This window comes from Perna viridis, chromosome 5, assembly GCF_037379345.1.
Source record: "Perna viridis isolate PV_CMFRI_1.1 ecotype Kerala chromosome 5, ASM3737934v1, whole genome shotgun sequence".
Lineage (NCBI taxonomy): Eukaryota > Metazoa > Mollusca > Bivalvia > Mytilida > Mytilidae > Perna > Perna viridis.
In genome coordinates this window covers 30,755,658-30,779,606 of record NC_142449.1, presented here as the reverse complement: position 1 = coordinate 30,779,606, position 23,949 = coordinate 30,755,658, and the positions used below count along the sequence as shown (strand labels likewise).

At 33.2% G+C, this 23,949-nt stretch overlaps 1 protein-coding gene across 1 annotated transcript in view; it reads right to left on the bottom strand.

The window, feature by feature from the left end:
* The window catches only part of LOC148617042 (uncharacterized), a 37,056-nt gene that overhangs the window by 1,218 nt on the left and 11,889 nt on the right, over positions 1–23,949 (bottom strand). The window contains exons 11-30 of the mRNA XM_088585104.1: positions 23,420–23,544; positions 23,036–23,124; positions 22,209–22,434; positions 21,433–21,593; positions 20,603–20,739; positions 19,609–19,756; positions 13,213–13,597; positions 12,600–12,830; positions 11,480–11,758; positions 10,395–10,513; positions 9,947–10,060; positions 9,128–9,308; positions 7,537–7,678; positions 6,737–6,846; positions 5,117–5,282; positions 3,948–4,078; positions 3,303–3,385; positions 1,835–2,045; positions 1,219–1,379; positions 261–394 (exon numbers count right to left, since the gene is read on the bottom strand). Of these exons, the coding sequence (XP_088441230.1) occupies positions 261–394; positions 1,219–1,379; positions 1,835–2,045; positions 3,303–3,385; positions 3,948–4,078; positions 5,117–5,282; positions 6,737–6,846; positions 7,537–7,678; positions 9,128–9,308; positions 9,947–10,060; positions 10,395–10,513; positions 11,480–11,758; positions 12,600–12,830; positions 13,213–13,597; positions 19,609–19,756; positions 20,603–20,739; positions 21,433–21,593; positions 22,209–22,434; positions 23,036–23,124; positions 23,420–23,544 (3,333 nt within the window). The remainder of the gene's footprint in view (positions 1–260; positions 395–1,218; positions 1,380–1,834; positions 2,046–3,302; positions 3,386–3,947; positions 4,079–5,116; positions 5,283–6,736; positions 6,847–7,536; positions 7,679–9,127; positions 9,309–9,946; positions 10,061–10,394; positions 10,514–11,479; positions 11,759–12,599; positions 12,831–13,212; positions 13,598–19,608; positions 19,757–20,602; positions 20,740–21,432; positions 21,594–22,208; positions 22,435–23,035; positions 23,125–23,419; positions 23,545–23,949) is intronic.

Below are 23,949 nucleotides of genomic sequence, written 5' to 3'. Positions count from 1 at the left end.
GCACCTGGTCCATGCTCCCAGTTTTTAGTGGAATCCGAGTTGCTAATTTCTTTTCTTATTTTGTATGTATGATTTTAGTTACTTTATGTTCTTTGTTGTGTATGTTTGTTTCCATGCCTGGTCTTTGTCCCTGGATTACATTCTTTTGATTTCCGCTAGAATCTTGGCTCCCTTGATTACTCACAGTCAGTCTAATTTCATGAGTAAAATATTGGTGTGCTTCTGTATTATTTCTCCTTCATCTTCTTTAGTATACTTACTCCACTGCAACTTCTATATCTTCTATACCATTTCCTTCCACCATAACCTTACAACCCGTTAATTTCAAATTCAATGGGTTTTTGAATGACACTTCGATCTCAAATGGCTTATCTACTTTTGCTGAACTCGGGCCCTGGAAGAAACATTGTTTCGTTATGACAGCATCATTTGAATTCAGAAAGGACTATCATAGATTCAATGATGTTAACTGAAAAATTCATTTCTGCTTATTTACAACATAAAAACCCAAATGAAAATTTAGATCAAATGCAAGTTAAGCATAAGCATACATGTTTCAAATACCAGTATTAAGTATACCATGGTACAAGTAGCAAATTATACTCGTGTCGACTGCTGCGGTGGTCTCTGGTAGTGTCCACGTTGATTCGATCCCCGATCGAGTCCCGCCAAGAGTTGGATCAAGGACAGAAATGGTAAAATTTAGTGAAAGAGGAAGTAGATGTTTGACATGCTTGAAATTGGACCCCTACCTGATGCTGGTTAGCAAATGTTAAAAAGCTCCTATGTAAGTAGATCCTGAGATGTGTAACAAAAATAATTTCACCAACCAATAGCCCGCCCAACCAACCAACCACCATTCACTATACCATAACCCAAATTCACATGTAAAATTCGGTCAGTCATTAGTCTATGCTTCTGCCCCAAGCATGTGACATTTAAGCAAGAGTGACGAGTGGATTGGAGTCAGAATCAATAATGTGTCCAATGGAAGACATGGCTACCAGTGGGGTTTTGCTTCTCTGAGCTCGTAAGTTAAAGATCCGACTTGGCGTACAAAGCATTGCTTATAGATTGATCACTATTTTCCGTCCTAGAATGCATGAAATATCCGACAAAGGACGTTACACCATAATCAATCAATCGATCAATTAATCAACCGAAACATTCCTATCCTCTACATTTAAATTAACATGTTTTACAAAAACAAAATCTTACCTTGACTTCAAGGTCAGGTCTTCTCAAACGATAGTCTTCCTCGGCCAAATGGATTTTATTGGTCTCTTTAACCTTTACAATTGCAGTAGTACTCATCATGTAACCCTCAACTAGCTTACCTATGTAGTCATCTGGGGTTATCTTTATGGTAACTGTGTGTTCTAACGAATACAAGTGACTTTAATATTTAGAAGCTGGATAGAACCATTTCAGATTTGCAAAGTGACAAGATATTGGAGAATTTAGTATTTCAGAGAAGACTATAGAAACAAATGTCTTTAACATGACTGAATTTGTTCAGCCCATGTCTCAAAAAAGTTAAAATTATTGAAAACAATAATTGTTAAAACTGAATATTTGTATGCAAAAACCCAATTTTATCGTTATTTCAAAAGATATGTATATTCCATTCTTGCACGCACTTCTTTCTTAATATGTGGTTTAGCCTAGTAAGCGCATGGGCCTTAAGTTGAACAATGTTTTTTCACTTTGCTGCTAAATAAAAGTCCTTCTGTACTCCAATGATTTTATTATCTAACAAATTTCGAAATTACAACGAATATTTCGTTAGAAGATTGATCGACCATGCATAAGATTCCCATAACTTCATATTCACCTTCATTGTATTTAAGACATATATTGTCAAATTTTTTGTCTATGACTTGACCACATTCATCGCCTGTATAAGTCATAACATCTACACTGACATCGAGGTCTGTGACAGTCCTGGGTTCCTTGTCTTCTGATTGGTTTGTCAACTTAACTTCGACGTCAAAGCTATCTCCGTACAGTATACCGTCCTTGTCCATGATTGTGATGAAAACATCCTTTAAAAAAGTTATCAATAAAATTGACAGAAATGTTGAGATATTTTGTTATATAAACGAATATGTAATTGTTGTTATATGCAATATATAGAAAATGAATATCATTTTATAATGATTTGACCAGCCTATAAATAATTTAGATTAAAATATCTACCCCAGTTCTATTCTTAATGGCCAAATATGGATAAATGTGTCCTATTGTTGAAATACATAATAAATCAGTTATCTTACTATAGTTTGTTTTCTGATAGACATTTAAGAACAAAGAAACGTCATACTATCTGCGACTTGTGTATATGAGTATATTACATGTATGTGTCATATAATGTCAGCTATACATGTACGTATTATTTTGGTCTCTGTTATGTCTTTGGTTATTGCATGATATTTACTAATGATACTATTATGTTACTGTTATTGCATTGATATGCTTTTGCAATAAACGATTAATCTTTCTATATATAGCAATTACATGCATCTCTTCTCACTTATACTATATATCATCCCCCATTCCCTATTGTATTCATCCCTATTTCCCACTGTTAATACCCCGTTCCCCATAGAAAAATCCCCATCCCCAATACAATCCCCATTCCGTTTTTTTTTTATTAAATGCAAAAAAAAAAACATCTGTACATGCGATTTTGTGATAAAAAAATACCTGAAAGTAAACAGTACTGAAACTACATGATAACTACACTCATAGTGGTTGACAATTGAATATCGGACAAAATAAAAGGAATATTTTCATTATAATCCGTTATGGTAAAACAACTTCTAAAAGGCAAATTCAAATAACTTTGACGTTCTTGCGGGTAGACGACAAAAAAAGAAACATGTTCCATACTACTTAGATGTATACCAGTTATACGTTTATGGTTTTCATTTCATTGTTTCATTGCTATAATTATTTTCGAAGAAACGTGACTATACACAAAGTAAGACTTAAGGGGCTATACACAGGGTAAGTTAAACACGAGTGGCTATTCACAACGTAAATTAGACTCAAGTGGCTATACACAGGGTAAGTTCGACTCAAGTGGATATACACAGGATAAGTTAGACTCAAGTGACTATACACAATGTACACAAGCAGCGATATACAGTATACGTTAGACTCAAGTGGTTATATATATATATACACAAGGTTTGTTAGACAGAATTGAATATGCATTTAGCAGGTTGGATTCAATGGGATTTTATTATGTACCAATCTCGGTATTTTTTTCCATTAAATTATTTTTAAGTTGAAGTTACCTGATGTTCTGTTTCAACTACCTCCCTATTGGAAACGGAAGCCCTGTTTGCATTCTGAACAGCAAGTCGTTCTTCAATTGTCCCTTTAAAGTTTAATTTTGTAAAATTATTTTCACATCTTACCATTGTTCATTATTAGCTAAATAATTAGTTTTCGATGAACGTTTAGCTAACTCTAACTTCAGAATTATCCATTGCGGTAGTTACGTTGAAACTTCGTCAACTATTTCAATTATGTTTTTACACTTGATTGAATCAGCTAATATGGCGTCGGAAATACCACTTACCATAACAAAACAGAGGTTTAAGCGAAAAAAAAAGTTGAATAAAGTGTAAACATAACTCAAACAATCACAATAAAAAAATATGTTCACATAAACAAATGAAAGTACACGTAGCAAGCTGAGGGCACCGACCCTACCAGTGCACATGGCCATATCATTGACTACACGTTTCAGAGAAGTACTGTTTACTAAGTTAATCTTAAGGTTTTTTTAATGTGCGTGTGACCGTGTACGTTTCGATCTGGTGACCAGTATGTTATCCTGGTTTAGTATTTGTCACCGAATGTTGAATATCATAGTTCTTTTTCTTACCATGGTATTCTTGCTTTTACTTATCTCCAAAATTAGTTTGTATAAATACCTTCTTTATATTTATATTCATTAGTTATATCAAGCCTATCAGCGTCATCAGCCCATTCCCAAAACAAGATTGATGTCTTTTTCGTGTAAGGTTTCCCGTCTGGTTTCTTGGTGCTGATTTTCTGCCCAACTCTAAAATGATGTTGAAAATATATTTAACTATAATTCACAATTCCTTTTAAATAGAAAATGACTATATATAATTGAGTTGAGAGCTAATACAATTTGGGATTCATTTTTTGGTATATCTGACTCAGTAAAAAAAGACAAAATACAGTTACAGTATGTCTTCTTCCACATTTTTCTAAGCATCAAATATCATCAGAATACAAATCTAGAACAATCTAATGGTTTTGACAAACGTGATGACTTTTCATTCAGAATTGTCAACTTTCCTTTCACCTGTGGTAACAATCTTCGGCTCCTGCGTATGGAGTGTTCATATCACAACTCATACGTTATGCCAGAGCTTGCCGAAACTACGCAGACTTTTTGTATCGCACTAGAACTCTAACAAATAAGCTTCTGGAACAGGGTTATTTTACTACAAGATTGAAGTCATCATTACAGAAGTTTTATGGTCGTCATCATGAACTCGTGGATCGTTATGATGTATCCATCAGCACCATGAAAACTGATTTATTCAACGGGTCATAGTTTGCCTTTCCTCGTTTGTCTACCCCGGACTTGACTTTTAATGAGCAACTCGGCGGGTGTTTCTAGAAAAGCAGAGGACGCTTACCCTACCGGTGCACCTTGTCCATGCTCCTAGTTTTTAGTGGAGTCAGAGTTGCTCATTTACTTTTGTTACTTTGTATGTACGATTTTGGTTACTTTGTGTTCTTTGTTGTGTATGTCTGTTTTCCCTGTCTGGTCTTTGTCCCTGGATTACATTCTTTTGATTACCGCTATAACCTTGGTTCCCTTGATTACTCTTTGAACATATTCAACAGTTCCAATACTCTAGCACCGCTTTAGAAACTTGTGTAAAATGATATGAATTTACATTGATTACATCGTTTTAAGCCTTCGAATATTGTAGAAAGGTGTAAACAAAACAAGAAAAACAAATATAAATCTTCACAGTATACATTGAATAAGGATAAACTTTCATTTGTATACTGCATTTAGAGAATGGTAACGAATAGATGAAGGAAATTCATAGATTACCTCCTTGAGTCGACGCTTATCTTTTTCCACTTTGTGTCGGATAATTTTTCCCATTTGATGATATCAGCATTGACCTCAGCAAAAACAAATGGGCAGTCATATTTCATCCTATCTAAATTGCCCCTCTTGATAGCTACGATAGGCGCTGGCCCACATCTATATTCCCCTAAAACACAATATTTGTAGTTTATTATCTATAAAAAAAGGAAGCACTTAATGGGGCAGATCTTAACGTTAAACACTGTTCTTTATAGAGATTGGGTAATGTTTTCTCATTTGGTAGGTATTCATCGCCTGAATCATAAATAAAATATATAAATTCATTTGATTTCAATTCAACTGGAGACCATGGACAAAACAACTAAACTTGCGAAAACCTGTCCTAAAAATAAACCGTTTGCCCAGGAGATATATTATTTTAGTTTATTATGTGATCCTTCTCCGGTAATATATTTATAATCGGATGAATAAAATGGAAGACCAATGATCTTCTTACAATTACAAGCTATTTTCATTTGAAATTTCCTAATACCATGTAGGAGGATGTATACGTCCATAATGCTACTTTTTTTTAGATTGCATAATTATGTATTGGTGCATTAAAAATATGATGATGTGCCTTTAAATATTTCTCTTTGTCATATAGAAAAATGATACATATCTACTGCTAACTAAAGTGAAAACTGAAGGTCATCAATTTTCAGGAACTTTCTTTGTATTACTTAAAAGCCTAAGTTATAATCACATAACAACAGGCTTATTAAACTTTTTATATCTCTATATTGGTTCCCATTTCCATGAGAACAACACTTGAGTTCCATCTAAGCCCCATTTATTTTCTGGCGCGGAAAGCAACACTGAATTATATTTTAGGCAAAAGTCCATAATTACATGACACTACAAAAATTATATAGCCTCATATTTTGACATACTTTTAGCGATCGATGGAAAAGGAAAACTCATGACCAAACTATTAGAAAACGCAATGACTTCTCGTTCCATAATGTCTACTTTCTTTTCAGCTGTGACAACTTTCCTTCAGCAATTTCGTATGGAATCTCATATCATAACTAATACATTCAGCTTGCCAAAAATATGCGGACTTAATGCTCCGTGCAAAACTTCTTACAATTATGCTTTTGAAACAGGGTTATGTTTTAAGTCGTCACTACAAAGTTCAAAGGTCGACATCTTGAACTCGTGGATCGTGATATATGGCAATTCCATCTGCACAATAAGAACCAGTTTGTTCAAAGTATCATAGTCAAGTTCTGACGTAACATTTTGTGAGCAATTCGATGGGTGTTTTTAGAAAAAGTACACGACGCTTATCCTACAGATGCATGCTAACAGTTTTTAGTGTGGTCATTCCCTTTCATTACTTTGTTTGTGTTATGTGTATGTCTGTTTTCCTTGTCGAGTCTTGATCCTCAGAATACATTCTCTTGATTTTCGCTTAAATATTGGTTCCCTTAAACCTAGCACCAGAATATCATTGTTGTACTCTTACGTAATAGCAAGAATATACTGTACAAAAGTTTTGTGGCAGATTGTTTACAAATATATCATCGAAGAAAGGTTTGCATTAATTTCTATGTATATATATATAACTTTCAGTACCTCCACTTAGTTCTTGAGGCGTTGCATCAATGGCCTGCCAGCCATCATACCCTGTTCCCATGCCTAAATCCTCTCGTGCCATCCATACTTCGTTCCAAACATGAAAGTTCCTGTAATAGGTACAATCCCTTAATTGGGGATGACTCCTGGTCTTACAGTATGAAAGGTAGAGGAAACACCGATATGTACGAAATGGTGTACGGGAATGTTGAAAATGTGGTAAAGGAATGGTAAATAAATATTTTGTGTTATGTTTTAAATATGGGATAATGGGATTCTGCTAAAATTAATTTATGAAACGAATACCGCTAATCTGTAAAAAACATATCAATAACATTTAGTTAACTCGTTAAGAATTGCAATCATTTATGGCTGCATTTAAATCATATTTGGTAAAACTTTGAATTATTATTTTTTAATAGTTAAACTTGTTTTTATTTTTGCGATAATAACAGATTGCATCATATACAATTATGTTATAAAATGAAAATTTGAAGTCTGTAGCAACCAAGGGTTCTGTCTAGGCTGTATCTATAAAAGCTTTAATTTTGTGCTACATAACATTTGCTCCTTTAAGGCCGCTAAAAGATATACTGATATACAAATATGCAAATTACTAATATTCGAATACCTTGCTCGCTGATAAATGTAACTGTTGAAGGCATGTTTCGCACGATGGCCGCACATGCACTTTGTACGAGTGAAAGAAGCGGGGTTCAGACCTAACAAAATAAACAATTATCCTTGAGATACATCTTGTGTGCCTTTTTAGAATATCGAACAGTCTTATGATAACTTACCAAACAGAATCTCCTGGAATCTTTTTTAACTTTCCATTCTTGTCTCTTACATATTCATGGTCTATAGCCACGCTACCATCGCTGTCATGAGCGGAGCAATAGTTAGTAACACTCCGACAAGGTAGCCCGATGGCTCTGCAAACTGAAAAAAAAAGTTGAACAGATAAAATCCTGGGAAAGTAGAAAAGAAAGTGGCCATTTTGAAATCATTATTTCTTGAACTTTTTTTAATTCAATTTTTTCTCTGTACTTTTTTTTATCATAGCTGAATTATTACATTTTGTGAGTTTCATTATAAAAAAGGATCATAAGTATATATATATATATATATGTTGCATTATAGATATATAATGACTTGCGGGATACAAAAAGTATCACTAAACATCCATATTAAAGATAAACTTGGAAATTTACAAATACTTGAGAATGACCAGGAAAGACGTTGGGTGGAGCACTTCAGTGAAGTTTTAGATCTACCACCACATCCTGAAGAGCCTCACATTTCTGAGCCAGAGCATGAAATCCAAATAATTATTGAACAATGAGAAATTCCTGAAATGTTATCAACCATAAACAGTTTGAAGACTGGTAAACACTAGGTACATGTAGCGACAACCTGAATGCAGAAATTAATACCAACTTCCCTGTAAATGTTTTATATCCAATTTTCAAAGATATCTGGAATGAAGCTGTTATACTTAAAGTTCTGAATAAAGGAACTATCGTCAAAATATCAAAAATGGAGCATTACATGATTGCAACAACATACTCAGAAAATGTATTGAACAATGTACTGAATGTCAACATTGATTGGGAATTACATAAGATAGCTAAAGACAGGAAGCTGTAGCGTACCTTTGTTGCTGCTCCATATGCCATTGGACGTAATAGGCAGTAAGTAAGTAAGTAATTAAAGATAAACGTGGAGGCAATGAAGGAAAGTCACAAAAGTTGATAATGATATATAACAAAAAAATCAAGTAACAGAGTGGCCCCAAACCCAAAAGAGGAAGTCGAATCCCTCCTGGGTATTACATGCGCCATTAATGAAAACTGAGAAAGATGCAAGATCAATTTTAATTAAAATGTAGACTACCCTGATACCATATTCAACATTTTCTGTTGTGAAACTATTATCTGTGTGGTAAAAAATTTCTTGGTTTCCATAGTTCAGTCAAACAACAAATCTTAATTACCTGACAAGTGGAAAGTTTTCTTTGAAAACTATTCTCGGGTCCACGAACTTAAAACCTCAAGAAAACAACTAGGTAACAATAAACATTTATACCCACAAAAATAAGTACTTTACACGTATTTTAAGTGGTAAGATATCACCAATAAACAAAAAAGCCAAATTTAACTGTTGTGTTACCGGGTGGAAAACTGAACAAAACCTACAAGCTGTAGTGCTATGGAAATCTAACCAAACTATTCAGATATAATGCCCCATACAACATCAATCCAAACTTACCTGTTGTAGTTACAAAAGGGAAGACCCAACACTGACCAAACTTGACACCAGGTCCCTCCTCCTTTAATCTAGTCAAACTAATTGTATGTAATTTCCTATAGAACACTAAGCCCAACTTACCTGTTGTAGTTAAAGCAGAGAAGACCCAACACTGACCAAACTTGACACCAGGTCCCTCCTTCTTGAATTGATGTAGTATCCCTTTACTACTTGACCATAATGTTGGATGTTTGCCATCGTCATATTCACCAGACCAATTCCCAATCAATACCCCCATGTCATCATAGGGATCATAGTTTACCTTAAAAGCAGCATTAATTTAGCATATGAGCTATATATTTTAAAAGACAATTTTAACCCACTTCTCATTTTGAATTACCAGTACCAAGTTAAGGAGGTAGACCTGGGGTAAGGGACACAACTCTTAAAAATCATTGGAACGTTTCCATTCACCAATTTACAACAATCTCATGTAAGCATCAAAGTAACTTAGACTGATTTCATTCTGTTTCAAATGAAAGCTTGAACGACTTTAGCGAAATTGAATGCAATACAAACATATCACTGATTTCATGAGTTATGTTCCTTACCCTAGGTCTACTTCCTTAAGACCATTGCAATGGTTTCCAGTTTTTACAGTGATATTGCCATTTGTTTTACAGACTTTCCTTTTAGACTATTCCATTTGACTAATGCCTAGATTTATCAGTTCGGTAATCTTGTTATTACCTTTCATGTTCTTTGATTGGTCAGTCAATATTCATAATTGAATAAACATAGCTAAAAATTGCATCATAATGTCTATTGATACAGTCTACAGATATCGCAATTGGAGTCTGCCTAAAAACATTATTTACATTTTATAAAAAAAAACAGCATATGGGCAAAATAAAGAAGCATTACTGTCTCCTCATTTGACAATAATAACAAAACACTTGCAATGCGTGAGATGTTTCTTGCTATATGGACGGGATCTCCCATTGTGTTGTTGATGTTTCCGGCAAAGCTTTGTGTGACAAGACCCAGACATATATCTAAGATGTCTTCTTCATACTGAAAATTAAGCAAAGATTTTTTTTTAATTTTTGATGGTGTAAATATAACTTTTCAAACCGTAAATTTAACTTTGGCGTATCAATTCAATTTGGTTCGATAACCCTCATTTAACCTAACAATTGCTCCTTAAAAGATGTCATTAAAAATATGTGAATACATCATTCGTGGATATGTTCTGTAAAAAGATTTTAAAGTACATTTAATCTAAAAGTTACAGGTCTGAAATTTAGGAAAATAAACATTTTATATAGCTAAACCATTGTTACAATAAACATCCCTCAAGATCAAATGTTCTCTTAGCATATAAATCCCATATATAAGGACAATTTACCTGAGCAAAATTCCATATTTTAGCATTCACTTGTTTGTAATTTCCTTGGTAAACACAACCACTATCTAACAAAACATACTCATCAAGAAGCTCTGTCTTCACCAAATAACAAGCATCATCTAGGCATGAAAAAATACTTTGCATTAATGCCTAAAAACTGTAAATATTCTTGCCAAGACAATGGCGGATCCAGGGGGTGCCCCCCCCCCCATCCCCGTATAAAATCAAAAATTGCATTTTTTTTAAAACTTGTTGAAAAATTGTGTGTGTTAAATCAAGAAAAACACTCGGAAAGAAGTATGATTCAACAGTAATCCAGCAAATTAGTTACTTAGTATGATTTATTGATCATCATTGGTTTCAATGTATTTTAGCCTTAGGACTACTATGTTTTTTAAACTATTATACCATGTATATGTGTATTTCCGATTTTTTTATGTTTAAAGTAGTAGGTTGAAAAATTCATCATCATCTAGTTTGATGCATAATTTTGTCAGGTGAATTATGTGGATAAATTGAGGATAAGCCTATATGTAGATTGTCCATTTCAATTTGACAAGCACACACGGCGTATATCATAATGAAAAACAAAATGGAAAACTGCAAACATGTTCGTGCTATGTTTCTTAGTAGAACCACTCAGTACTGCAATATTTACCAATATTTTCAGATAAAAATTCAAACAGTGTTGAACCAAACATACGCCTAGCGGAAGTACTGACTGGGCATACTCCGAAATGGGAAAAAAAGTCTTTCACCAAAGGGAAATGCATAATAAAAGATATATTATGAAATGAGGTAAATGGATTTCTGAAATGCAATTGTCTTAAAGTTAGTTATGTCAGGTGTAATCACTCCGGATGGAAAGGGGTGGGGTCTGGAAACGCAACCTAATAATCAAAGATGACAATCAAGTGTTTGTTGACACGATACCGTTTTTCCAGTCTTTACTTAGTTTATATCAGAAAACAAAAATAAGCTGAATGCAGATCACAATTTGAATGTTAAAAAATACTATATGAGTATCATTGAAAAAAAGATTAATCTGATAAGTCCCACTCATCAATACACTATGAAATACTTACGTTCACACCACGGATTCAAAAGAATGGTAATGTCATTATTGCAGTTATATTGCCAAACTAGAGGTTTAGAACCTGGCTCCCTGGCAAAGGTCATTATACTAAAATTCCATTCACCAATGATTGTATCACAAGGACAGATCATTTCAACTTTAATTTTGTTCCCTGACTTTTCTTTCAGTTCTGCATACCAGTCATCATATATTGTTTTAATGGTTCCATCCGGGTCTTCGTCTAGATCAAATTCAACAGCGGTTCCTTTAGCGGGTCTTGGATTAGGACCTTAGTATGAAATTATAAAGGATCGTGGTCAAATAAAGATAAAATTTCAAATTTTGATGACAGATAGACGTCAAAGTCTTATTAAAACCCCACAGAAATTCTTACACAAATAGTACATCAGCTTTATTAAAATCCATATATACATGTATCATACATACTCAGTTGAAGAAAGTTTCAATGTTGATATCCAAATTGTTTTTGAAATAATTTGCAGTTTACAGGCAAACTTGTTTCGCATAAAATTTGTGACGGAGTAGACGTGAAATTTATGTGAATCGAGCCTTCAGTTAGATATAAATTAAAAGTTCATATTAGGTGAATTTTACGTGAAAATAACGTTCATTTCATGTGAAGATCACAGGAAATTCATGTGAAGCTCGATTGACATAAAGTTTCACGTGACCTAAATTTGCCTGTATAAATATTGAACTATACTACGTCCAACGTACCAACTTAAGAATTACATGTATTCATTTTAAATTTACTTTTGACTACATGGCTGTACTTTTACTATACTGGAAGAAATGTGAAGATTTGAAATGAGGAAATGAATAACAAGTGTCTAAACGAAGCTACACACTACACAACAAAATCACATGGTCCTACAGACCTTTTCACATTAATGTAAAATTTATCGTACATGTAAATTCAATGCTAATTTCTATTATAACGTCAATATTTTTATCTTGGAAGGTTTTTTTGTGTGAAATCGATGTCTGTCTTGAAGTCGTGGACACAAAAAGAAGAATCAATTTTTATACAGACAACATACATTTCGTCAGCCATCACTTAAAAGGTTAATAATGATTCTTAGGCAATTAGTACTATCACTCTTATTTACCAAATCTGAAGTTGAATTCAAGATCGTTTTCTTTTTCGTCATATTCTCTGTCAAATTCAATTGTCAAGAAAAATGACTGGCCTCTCCGAATTACGAGTTCTGGTGTCAATATTTTACCATCCGACTTCCTCTTCCGCTCCTTGGTGCAAGGAAACTTATTTGTGCGATGGTTCTTGGTATTTTCTGGTATGTGGAAATCAATGCGTTCAACTTTTAACCGCTTGAGGATCTCTACAACACGCAAAGAATGATTTAGTAAAGTATGTACACTAATTCGGGATTCTCTCAATCGATTTCTTGTGGTTGTACGTGTTATTCAACAAATACCTATACACATGGAATAAAAGGAAATAAAATTTGGTATATTTTTACCTTGTATAGAATGATTGAGGGAAACTGGTAGATTAGAAATCGCGGGAATTAGGATTCGAACGGTAATCAATAGGAACGTAATTATCGAATAGAAAGAGAAAATAGACACGTACATAAATAAAAATAAAAAGCATTAAATAACAGAAAAAAAAATCTCAGACTTCAATAAAAACTAATAACATGGACCAGGTACACCGGTAAAGTCTTGATGAATTGTCAAAGAATATGAGTACTTTTTTACCTTTTTCCTCTACTTGTACTTGTGGACTTTTACTCCTTTTTCTTCCCTTTGGACTCTTGCTCCTCTTTCTGCCTTTTGGGCTTTTGCTACCTCTTCTTCCTTTTGGACTTCTACTACCTCTTCTTCCTTTTGGACTTCCACTTCCTCTTCTGCCTTTTGGACTTTTTGACCCTCGCCCTCGGCTATGGCTTCTCGAACGTCGTCGTCGTCGATGTCCGCAACATGACCTTGGTGTATTAAATCGGTTGTCTCGTTCCCAAGCCGGAGATCTATCTCTTGGTGGACCATAACAGACCATCTTGAACTCGCTACTTCTGTACCTTTCATTCCTGTCTTTAGAATCTTTCCTCTTTCTTCTCCTCGAATGTTTTCGTTTTGGTGGCATCTAAAGCAAATATTAGAAATATAACTTCCTTTGTATTTTTTCTATAATAGATAAAATGTGAAGCAAAATATTAAAAAAAAAACTTTAAACGTCACGTCTCTGTACGAATCTGGCAAATGGGTGAAACATGGTATGAAAAAAAAGTACTATCTTTAAAAAAGATAGCCGACGCAGTAAAATTTGTTTTTTTTTTACTTATGATTTTCATCAGGAAATAACGCATGGCCCGCAATTTCAAATTCCATTTTCGATCCCAGCTAAGTTATCAGTATTTGGCCAATTTGGAAACAAAATTTTGATTAGGTGACTTGCGTATCCGTGGAAGAGCATTTTTAGGGTCAAAGGGTAAAAACCGAAACTATACCGACTGCGTCGAAAAAAAAAACACATCATTTTGATTGTGTATTTGCCTATCTGCGCCAATTAAGGAAAAAAACAATATTTTCCTCATCATGTTGGTGTATTGAGTTATAATTTCACTGAAATGTACTGAACATGAACATTTCAAGGGCAGATAACTTTCAAAAACCTCATTTTTAACATTCTATTGAAATATGTCGAAGCAAAGCCAGTGACGCAGAGATCAAAATGGTATTTTCAAAAAGTAGCCTTGAGTTATATTACATTGTCAGAACGGTGGGGTGTTGACATGCATGTTTCTTATTTTTTTCCTATTTTGCCTGATTCTTACAAACACTTACACTTAACACAGAAAAATAAATACAAGCAGGTATGTTTCTACAGTGCTGTACGTAATTTACTTCAAACTGCGATTCCACTCTTGTCATAACTAATATTTCCTGTAGTAGTAGCCCATGGTCAGTTTTTCTGTTTGTATATATGAACTTACATTCATACGAATATATACGATATATACGAATATTAGAACCGTGGAAAATATGCGAGGACGTGCCGAGCATTTTCTCACCGGTTCGGACACAATTTGTATACAATCATTCTTGTGTTGACAAAACGTTACATTCAGTCAGTGATTGCCTGCTCAAACGAAACAGTTGATGAAAAGAAAAGGAACGTTATTTCGTTTGTAATCATGTACAATTGAAAGCTTGTTGAAATTTGCGGTAAAATCATGAACTGATATTTACCATTTAGGTATAACATCATTATTCTATAAATGCACTCATGTGCCTATTTCATTACTAATGTTTTAAAAATTACAGCTCTTCCTTTAAAAAAAACAACAGAAGCATTTCTTAATCTCAATATTTTTATCGGAAATCATTAAAAACTGTATTAAAAAATAACACTGCAAATGAAAAATGGTCACTGAAGATATCATATTAATACTTTCAAAAATTAGGTTGCGTCCTACTGCAGAAAAATACGAGAAAAATTCCCCCAATTTTGCACTTGACCAGTTAAATGTTATTTCACAATATACTACATAGCAGATAAAAAAAATGGATACTGTAAAAGTTGCTTTAGGACACAACAAATTAAATGTGCATTTATTTGAGCAGTTTATTCAATTATCTTGAGATATAATAAATCACTCTACCTAGTTTTTAAAGAGACCAATACTTAACTCTTTTTTTTTATTTTTGACAATTTAGCTGTATTTACAAATTGTACACATTATTTTCTTTTAACATTTAAATGCTTATACAAGGTCACCACCATTCACCGTCACTATAACGGAATACCCTTGGTGTTTATTGATTTGAGTATTTTCTATTTGTCTTTCTATATACATGTATATCCTCCTACTAACAATTTTTGATCATATTACATATATAAATATCCCAATCTATAGTTTGTTTACATATAGTTACGTCGTTGATATAGAACTACTAGAGTACATTGACTTCAATTTACAGCTACACACCTGGATACAGAGGCAACACCCGTAAACAAAAAAGGATCGAAAATGCAAACAATCAAGTGCAATTGAATAGAGAAAAATTTGTTTTGTTTATTTCGTCGTTTTTTATGATTTAATTTGATTACAGAGGCCATTAAATGAATAGCAAATTATGATAAAAGGACCATGCTTGACAAATAAGCCTTGAATGTCAGTATGAAAAAGAATGGAAGTATAAAAAAAATGTCTACGCCCCTGATTTCCAAACTTTTCCATACAGAGACACTTATCGCAATGATAATAATTGCACATAAAGGCAAAATAAAAGAAAAATTTCGATAGTCTTATGTGCGAGGCCGGAGCAGAGAAAAAACTTTCAAAGCGTTCAAAGAGAAGGAGGATGTTCAATATAAGTATATATTTGCTTAATGTAAAGAAATCGTGATTTAAGTGTCTGTCCAAATAAATTTCAGACACGGCCTAATGTAGAGGTCATTTATAGTGTAGAAAAACATACCTAACAAATTCTTTTTTTTTTTTTTGGTCTACTGAGTAACAAAAGTCCTTTCTGTATTTAGATCTGTACTTTTGAGAAAACTATTCATTGATCTCCCACTAAAATCAACTAAATCAAACCAAATCAAGAACGGTAACTCTTGCAAAGTGCCGATTTCGTTCACTATCTATATATGTTTTTTCTCAAAAGTGTAAGTACGTAATGACAAACTAAGATCGGTTTTGTGGTCTGTAACGGTTACTGAGTTATAAATAAATGTGACTGGTGAGTTTTTTTTTACATGTATGAACCCCCTTCTGTCCGATTTACATAAGAAACACTAAATCATAAAACGAGGATTCAGTGATTGCCAAGTCAGCATCGATAGAACAGTAACGGCAGTATACATTAAACTAGACGTATATAAGGCACTGGTACCTAATTAAAAAAACAACAAATTTTGAGATAGGGTATTCTGTCTTAATTCGATGAAGGTTTTTCTTTTTTTACTTTTAATTTCATTTTGTCTTTTCTACCAAGAGATTGACAGAGAAGTAGTTCCTGCTAATTTTAAAGATTTTGCAATGTAACTCGGCCAGGGTTGGAATCCACGACCTGTCGCACTCATAGCGTGACCATCGAAGCAGTTTAAAATGCTTCGAGAAAAAGACAGACAGCTTAAAGTAAAACGGATGATACTTTATTATAATTACATGCTACATTTAAAAAAGAAGACTACAATCATTAAACATGGAAAGAGTAAAATATGAGAAGCACAAGGGTTTAAAAAGTGATTTTCTTTACGTGAGAATCGGTTAACACCCGCATCAGTAGTAATAAAATAATACACTTAAACAATTTGTATTATTGATTAATTGTAATTAATAGAATTTTAAAATCTTAATTAGTGGACGTAAGTTAACTAAGAAATGACATGATACTAGATGAAACAGAAAATAGAATTATGGCCACGTACCTTTAATCCTCCTGTATTAAACTTCGGATGAATGCAGCACCAACAAATCTCACTTTCCTGTCACTGAAGTCAAATGTTTACGTTTGTGTCGCCGTAGTGACTTACAATGTAAACGGATAATCGCATGCACTGCCGAGTGTATCGGATTCTATTAGAAGAAATTTCTATATTTAAAATTTATTTTTCTCAATCATTGGAAAATTTATAGTACAGTATACATTGTACATCCAGTTTAAATCGACAGTCAAGGTGGAATAACGGTAAAGTTTAATTGATAGCAACGGCTAAGTATACTGTGCAGTTGATGCATAAACAAACTTTAAATCGTATGTAGATCATTTTGCCAATGAATAGTTCGTCCACTCTTTAAATTGAATAGGGCATACAAAAAATCCTTTTTTTTTACATGTAGACAAAGCTTTCTGAAACTCCATTATAGAGCAGTATGTAACAAAATATGAGTTAATCTATTAACATTTTGCTGAATATATTTTTTTTTCATTGCAAACTATAAATTAAGATCTCTCGAATTGAGACTTATACAGTGAGTACATCCATTTTAACGAGTGTATCATGATACACAACTCGTCGGTCTGCCCCCAGGGCTACAATATTGACACGTGTGCATACTTTTGACCGACTTTATATTTAGCAATTATAGGTCATCGAAATCTGCAGCGAAGAAAAATTTCTGCATGTACCTGTATATATTAAATTTTATTCATATAAAATTCGGCTTGGTTGGTTGTGTTTGAGCAAAAATGGTTATTTATTTTGTATAACCTGGCTTGGTACTGTTACATCGTTAACGTCACTTGTTTCGCACTCTACAATTAAAATAACCCTAAACAAAAGAACGTTTTGAAAGCGAATCAATTATGAATATTTTCCTGGAATCCATTAGAAATTAAATTATCAAATATGAAATGTTCGTAATTTTTTAAAAGGATATCTCGTGTAACTTTTTTCAAAAATAAGAAACGCTGAGTGAGTTACATTTCTTAAATAGAATTGCTTGGGCAACTTTCATGTATCATCGTAAATGGGTAAATTTTATATTAGTTTCCATACGTTTACATAAACATTGTGCATTTACCTTATAAAATCCAAAGTAATGGTCAAGAATACAGACGTGGCTAAATTATAGGCAAAATGACTTGCATCTTAACAATCCACGTTCTTGAATGACGTATACACATGCATAATAAAACTGTTCCAAAAGTGTACCAAACATATTAAACTAAATTCCTTTAAGTTTGATTAAACACAATTCATAAAAAATATCTTTAGATAAATCTACCAATTTAATTTTCTGGCCACTTACGCGGTAAATCGACATTAAAAATTTTGAGTTTTATTTCGACCCATGAACTCGAGAAAAAAAACCTTTAAAAACCCTTTCATCCTACCCATCAAGAAACATTTCATATTTTTCCACAACTTAGGTTTTAGAATCTGACTTAACTAACATTTAAATGTACAATAAATGATAATCAAGAACATCTTGGTCCAGAAGAAAGGCCCCGATAAATACAGGTTGCAATAAGAGCAGCATGATACGCTTAAATAAGTAAAGAAACTAGACTGTTAAATAATTTTGATCCTTTCATCACGTACTCTTGACCTTATTAACAGACAATAGACTTGTTTATTATATAGATAGCAGTGATTTAACGAATGTTCCAAGTTTGAAAACATCGATAATTCACACTATGAAATAAATTCGGTAATTTCACTCTCCCACTTTCTTCCGCCATTTGTAACCATTTGTAAAAAGTTCCGCACACTGGTTAAATCTAGGCGTTGTTCGGCACTCGTGATCATATTTTGGTTATTCACTCTTTCCAATTAATCATCCTATTATCGTTAGTCACTTACATAGAACTTACTAACGTTAGTTTTCCTCCATCAATGTGGATAATGAACATTTTAAGATCAGCACAATCGAGTGTAAAAAAAGATCATTTCAATAAGTGAAATAACGAATTTCTTAAACTTAAAAATGATTAAATACACCCTATAAATCTGTTATCTGTATAAAAATGATAAGTCCATAATGGCGTAGAAATAGAAAACTTTATTGACAAAAATAAAATGGACGGATTATAACAGTAACATGGTTCTACTGTGACAACAGATGATGTAAATCAACTACATGTATAAAATTGCAAATTTTAATAATTGAGTATATAGACAGGATTTCTACAAAGGCTGCCAACAATAATAACAATAGAGTCATGTGTTAATGAGTATTGTTGTATAAATATATATGAACTTACATAGTAATTTAGATTTCAATATAATTGAATAATTGTAAATATGAAAAAAAAAAAAACAGCATTGAATATGATAAAAGACTTTCTCCTCAATGTTGATGGAAAATGATGTTATACGAGTTGTCATGCTATGGATACCGCCACTCGTACAGGACAGTGCCCGAAATTGCTTACAACATATGCCGCTTTCTATATAAAGCCCACACCAAATTTAAAACAAATCAATTCATTAGGAGTCGAAATTTTTCTGACGAAATTTTTCTCTCTTATTCAAAACTGGGAACAATGGTAAGGTTGATATCGGTCAGCACTCAAAATACATTTAGCTCGATCAACATTGTTCTCATAGGAAGTAGATTTCTTAGCAATGAAGACTATGCTGCAATTAATTGAAGATATGCTCTACTAGGATCATATATCGTATCTACAACTACATGTCTATCGTGACACTACATTTTTTATGATGGTTACTCCAGCTATGTCCCTCAATTCTTTGCAGTCAAAACTAGCATTGATTTGAATCTCCTTAGGACGACCTGTCACTGTTAAAGATTGGACTGACTTCCACTCCGATCCAGGAGCTATATTTCTATAAAAATAACAACCATAGTACCTTTAATGATATACTAACGAATTAGATACTTTTCTCAATAAGAATCAGGCATAATGTGTATTTGGTGTGGCACATGAAGAAAACAAAGTAGAGGTTTCATTACATGACCAAAGTATTTATACTTTATAACGGCTTTTGGGGTGTTTTCTAGACGAAGTAAATATATATATGGTTAAAGAGACCAAATTGAGAATAACGATGTGCCACTAACTACCTGATTCCTACGCAGAATGGTACTATAAAGTGAGTATTATTTATTTTTTTTAATCTCTTCCGTCAGTTTGCTAACGTCATTTACACTCTTTGATATCCCCGCTTTTTTTATTACTACTTTTGTTATTTTTCATTTACTTTCCTTTAAGAATGAGCATGTAAAAAATTAAAAATGTCTCCCTGTGAGAAAACATAACATGTTCTATATCAGGTTAAACAATATTTCTGAACAAACATTTGGCTACCTGTTATGAACCACTCTTACTAGTATGTGGCATAATGTCATACAATAATCATTGCGATGAAATGCAATTTGTAGAGAATGTATAATAAACGAAGACATAAAAAAAATGGAAAGCTCACAAGGTGATACCCTTTCCCTAGCAACTGTATACGAAACCCCAAAAGTTACTCATATAGAATTGTGATATAGGAGATGCATGCACATTTGCATCATCTGATAAAAATGTGTGCACATCTCTTTGAATTCCATTCAGCGATGATTTCAAAAAAGGTACATGTAGTAACTGGAGACGGACGAACGGACAGCTTGATCATTATACACCTCCCTTTTTAAAGCAGGGAGTATAATAACAAAGAAATCCTTACCCGATATCCTTAACATGCAGGCCTTTTATTCCATTTCCTTCTACATCTAAAGCACATTCTGTCATGGGTACGTGTAAAGGGTTGGTGAAAGACAGCTTGATATCAAATGGTACCCCTATTTCAACCTTGTCGGGAACCTTTAAAAATTAAGAATGTTTTTTTTTTTTCATTTAAATTTAAATTACAACATCATGACCAACGCAGAAATGCATATATGCTTTTCTTACCAACTTGAAGTTAACTCTAAGAAAATTTGACTTGTTTACTTCAAACCTTATATACAGACATACAGATTCAGGTTTCAATTATTTAATTTTGAAATGTTTTTTTTTTCTTCTTTTTTGATAAGAATCTTAAATACTTGAAATGATTTTTTATGATTTGAAAGGGAATGACATATTAACTTTACTCCCTTATTGTATTTTGTTGTTAAAATTACGAATTAACAATTTTCCTTGCTGAGACCTAAATACTTTTAAAATACCTAATATCAATCTACTAGCTCAGTGTTTTTCATCATTTATTTGTTTCTTAGCGAGCCTATTTTTTTTAAAAAGGAATATTTTTTTCAGAAATCTGTTATTGATGGTAATTTTGATGTGTAACTGTTGATTTTTTTTTCATCAAGTTGATCATATACAATTTATTTTTCTAATTTTAAATTCACCAATATCTCATTAGCAATGAGGTCAATGTCTTCTATTTGTTTACCACATGTTCATTTTGAATATTTAATTACCGGTGGTTTATCCATAATGTTCTCCGATTAAAAGATCCATAAAGCGAAAGAAAAATAATATACCGGAAAAACCCGCCTTTACATAAACTACCTCAAGTTTTAAATCCGGACGTTTCAGTCGGTACTCATAGACCTCTAGATGTGAGTTTTCTGATTCCTTTACATGAACATAAACTTCAACTTGCATCTCAAAAAAGTCGTACAGCTTATCCCAATAATCTTCCTTGGTTACCGTAATTGTTTCAGTTTGCTCTAAAAAAACAAGCCCATCATGTTATAAAATATTAAGAAATGTCGTTTGCGTATGCACAATGTACAAAAAAAAAAGACTAACATGGCTAAACATGTGGTTTTTTTATTATGCCAATGGGTACACGATTTATATACATACACTGTATGATAACATGCTAATACGCACACGAGGCATGTTAAAAATATACACTACACACTTGCATTATGCATTTTTTTATTATTTTATTATTTTTTTATCACGATTCGCTTGCTACACACTGCACGTCTAAATGCACTTCCTCATTTTCCTAAAATTTGATAAATTTGGCATCCTGTTTTAAAGAGATACATGTAAGTATACGTATATGTATACATTGTATATATCTACAAGCTGTTGTGAAGACGTTCAAAGAATTCAACCCATTATTTTCGACGAATAGGACACAAACCAGGAAAAGAGCGGTTCTAATCTGTTATTGGCCAATTTTGCCCATACAATATACAACTAAATAATTTAACTTCTGGCAAAAGGGGTGTCCTCAGTAATACCCCTGTACATGTAACCGCCAATACGTCAGTTAATGCTGTAAAGCACGTGCTGGAAGAGCAGATGGTTTTGTAAATACTTAAGCTTACCTTCTTGAAATCCGAGACTTGAATCTTTCAGTTGTTTAGTGATAATGTTTCTTCTTCCATCACCGGTGTACTTGACAGCATTAACTTTGACCTGCATATTGGTCAGAGTTCGTTTACGGTCATCTCGACTGTCTCTCTTATTTGCCTTGTTTTTAAACTGAATATCCAGCTTAAAGTCGTTTCCAATCAGTAAATCGTCCTGTCCAGTGATCTTAACAAATACATCCTACAACATATTTCATATTTTAACCGTGTAAAGTCAATTTGTTACACTTCCTTTTATACAATGAACATTTTGAGCAAATTTGATTAGATATTTTTATCAATGGGAGTCAACAAAGGACATTGGACTGTTCATTGTTAAGCAGTCTTTGGTCTGACTTGTCACATACATGTGTTTGAAAAACTTTCTCCAAGAAGTGGCACCAACTAATCAGTATAGTTGTAGAAAATTCATGTGCCTGAAAACCTTTTTTCTGCCATCTTGCCAGGGCTCATGCTACTGCTGAACTAGAATAGACACCTTCATGTGGTCTACATGAACAGAAATAAATACTTCTGTTTATTTTACTCCTGTTATACAACGGATTTGTTCATACACACCTGACTGAACTATATTTGTCCCCTTAACTGTCTCCATTATAACGACTTTGATTATTGACATGAAAGGCAATGATGTTTTGTGGCAATGTGTTTTTTCCTGGGGGGATAAGAAATATCGAGAAATAAACCGCTTCAACGACCCGATATATTGTTTTAGTCAATGTAACCCAAATGTTTTAAAAATCCATAAATGGCCTTTAGCTTTTTAAATCTGACCAACAAACCTGTTTTCCATATACTTTAAATACATCCTTGTGTGCGGATTCCACTGCATTACAAGCGTTTTGGACAGCTACTCGCTCTTCTATCGTGCCTAAAATATAGCAAAATGATATTTATTTGCATTTTTAAGATACTCATGGGCTTGATCATTGCTCCTTGCAATAAGTCTTTTAAAGAAAAAAGACCCTTCCGCGCTAACTCTGGGATAATCGAAGAGCACGAAACTTCCGCCAGGAAGTTCTGATCAAGCCCTACCTCGCGAAATGAATATTGAGCATGCTTACAACTTAGCATGTTAAGGCTCTTTTAATATCGCGATGTCTAAGCATATGATACATACATATATGTGTGTTTCTTTAACCCGTGTCATCATATCAAAAACTAACCTTCCGGGAATTTATATTCACTAGTGACATCCAGACGAAATTTTTCTCCATATCCCCACCAAACAGATGCTTCTCCGTTGTATGCCCTTCCATCAGGGTTTTTAGTGCTAATTTTTCTTCCAACACTACAAAAATATGATGAAATTTTTTAAATGTAAGTATGACAATATATAAAAAAAATGAAAAAAATTAAACAATTTTACACGGTGAAACACGCAAAAGATCGCAAATTGTTTTTCTAACATTTTTGTAAAGCCAGTGTCTTACTCAAAATCCTGTATACATGTACATGTTGATCGGAATCTATCTTTCAACGTATATGTATTAAAAACAGGATTTTGTGTAGTATAGCACAAATTGAATGATTTTTTTATTAGGAAAAGCGATTGGATGAGCGCTTTTTTAACGTCCTTGACTACTCTTCCCAGTTTCGAATGGACGGACCAATAGGCATTATAAAATTACGGCAAACTTATTTACGGAGGTAGACTTAGGGTAAGGGACATAACTCATTGGAATGTTTGTATTCA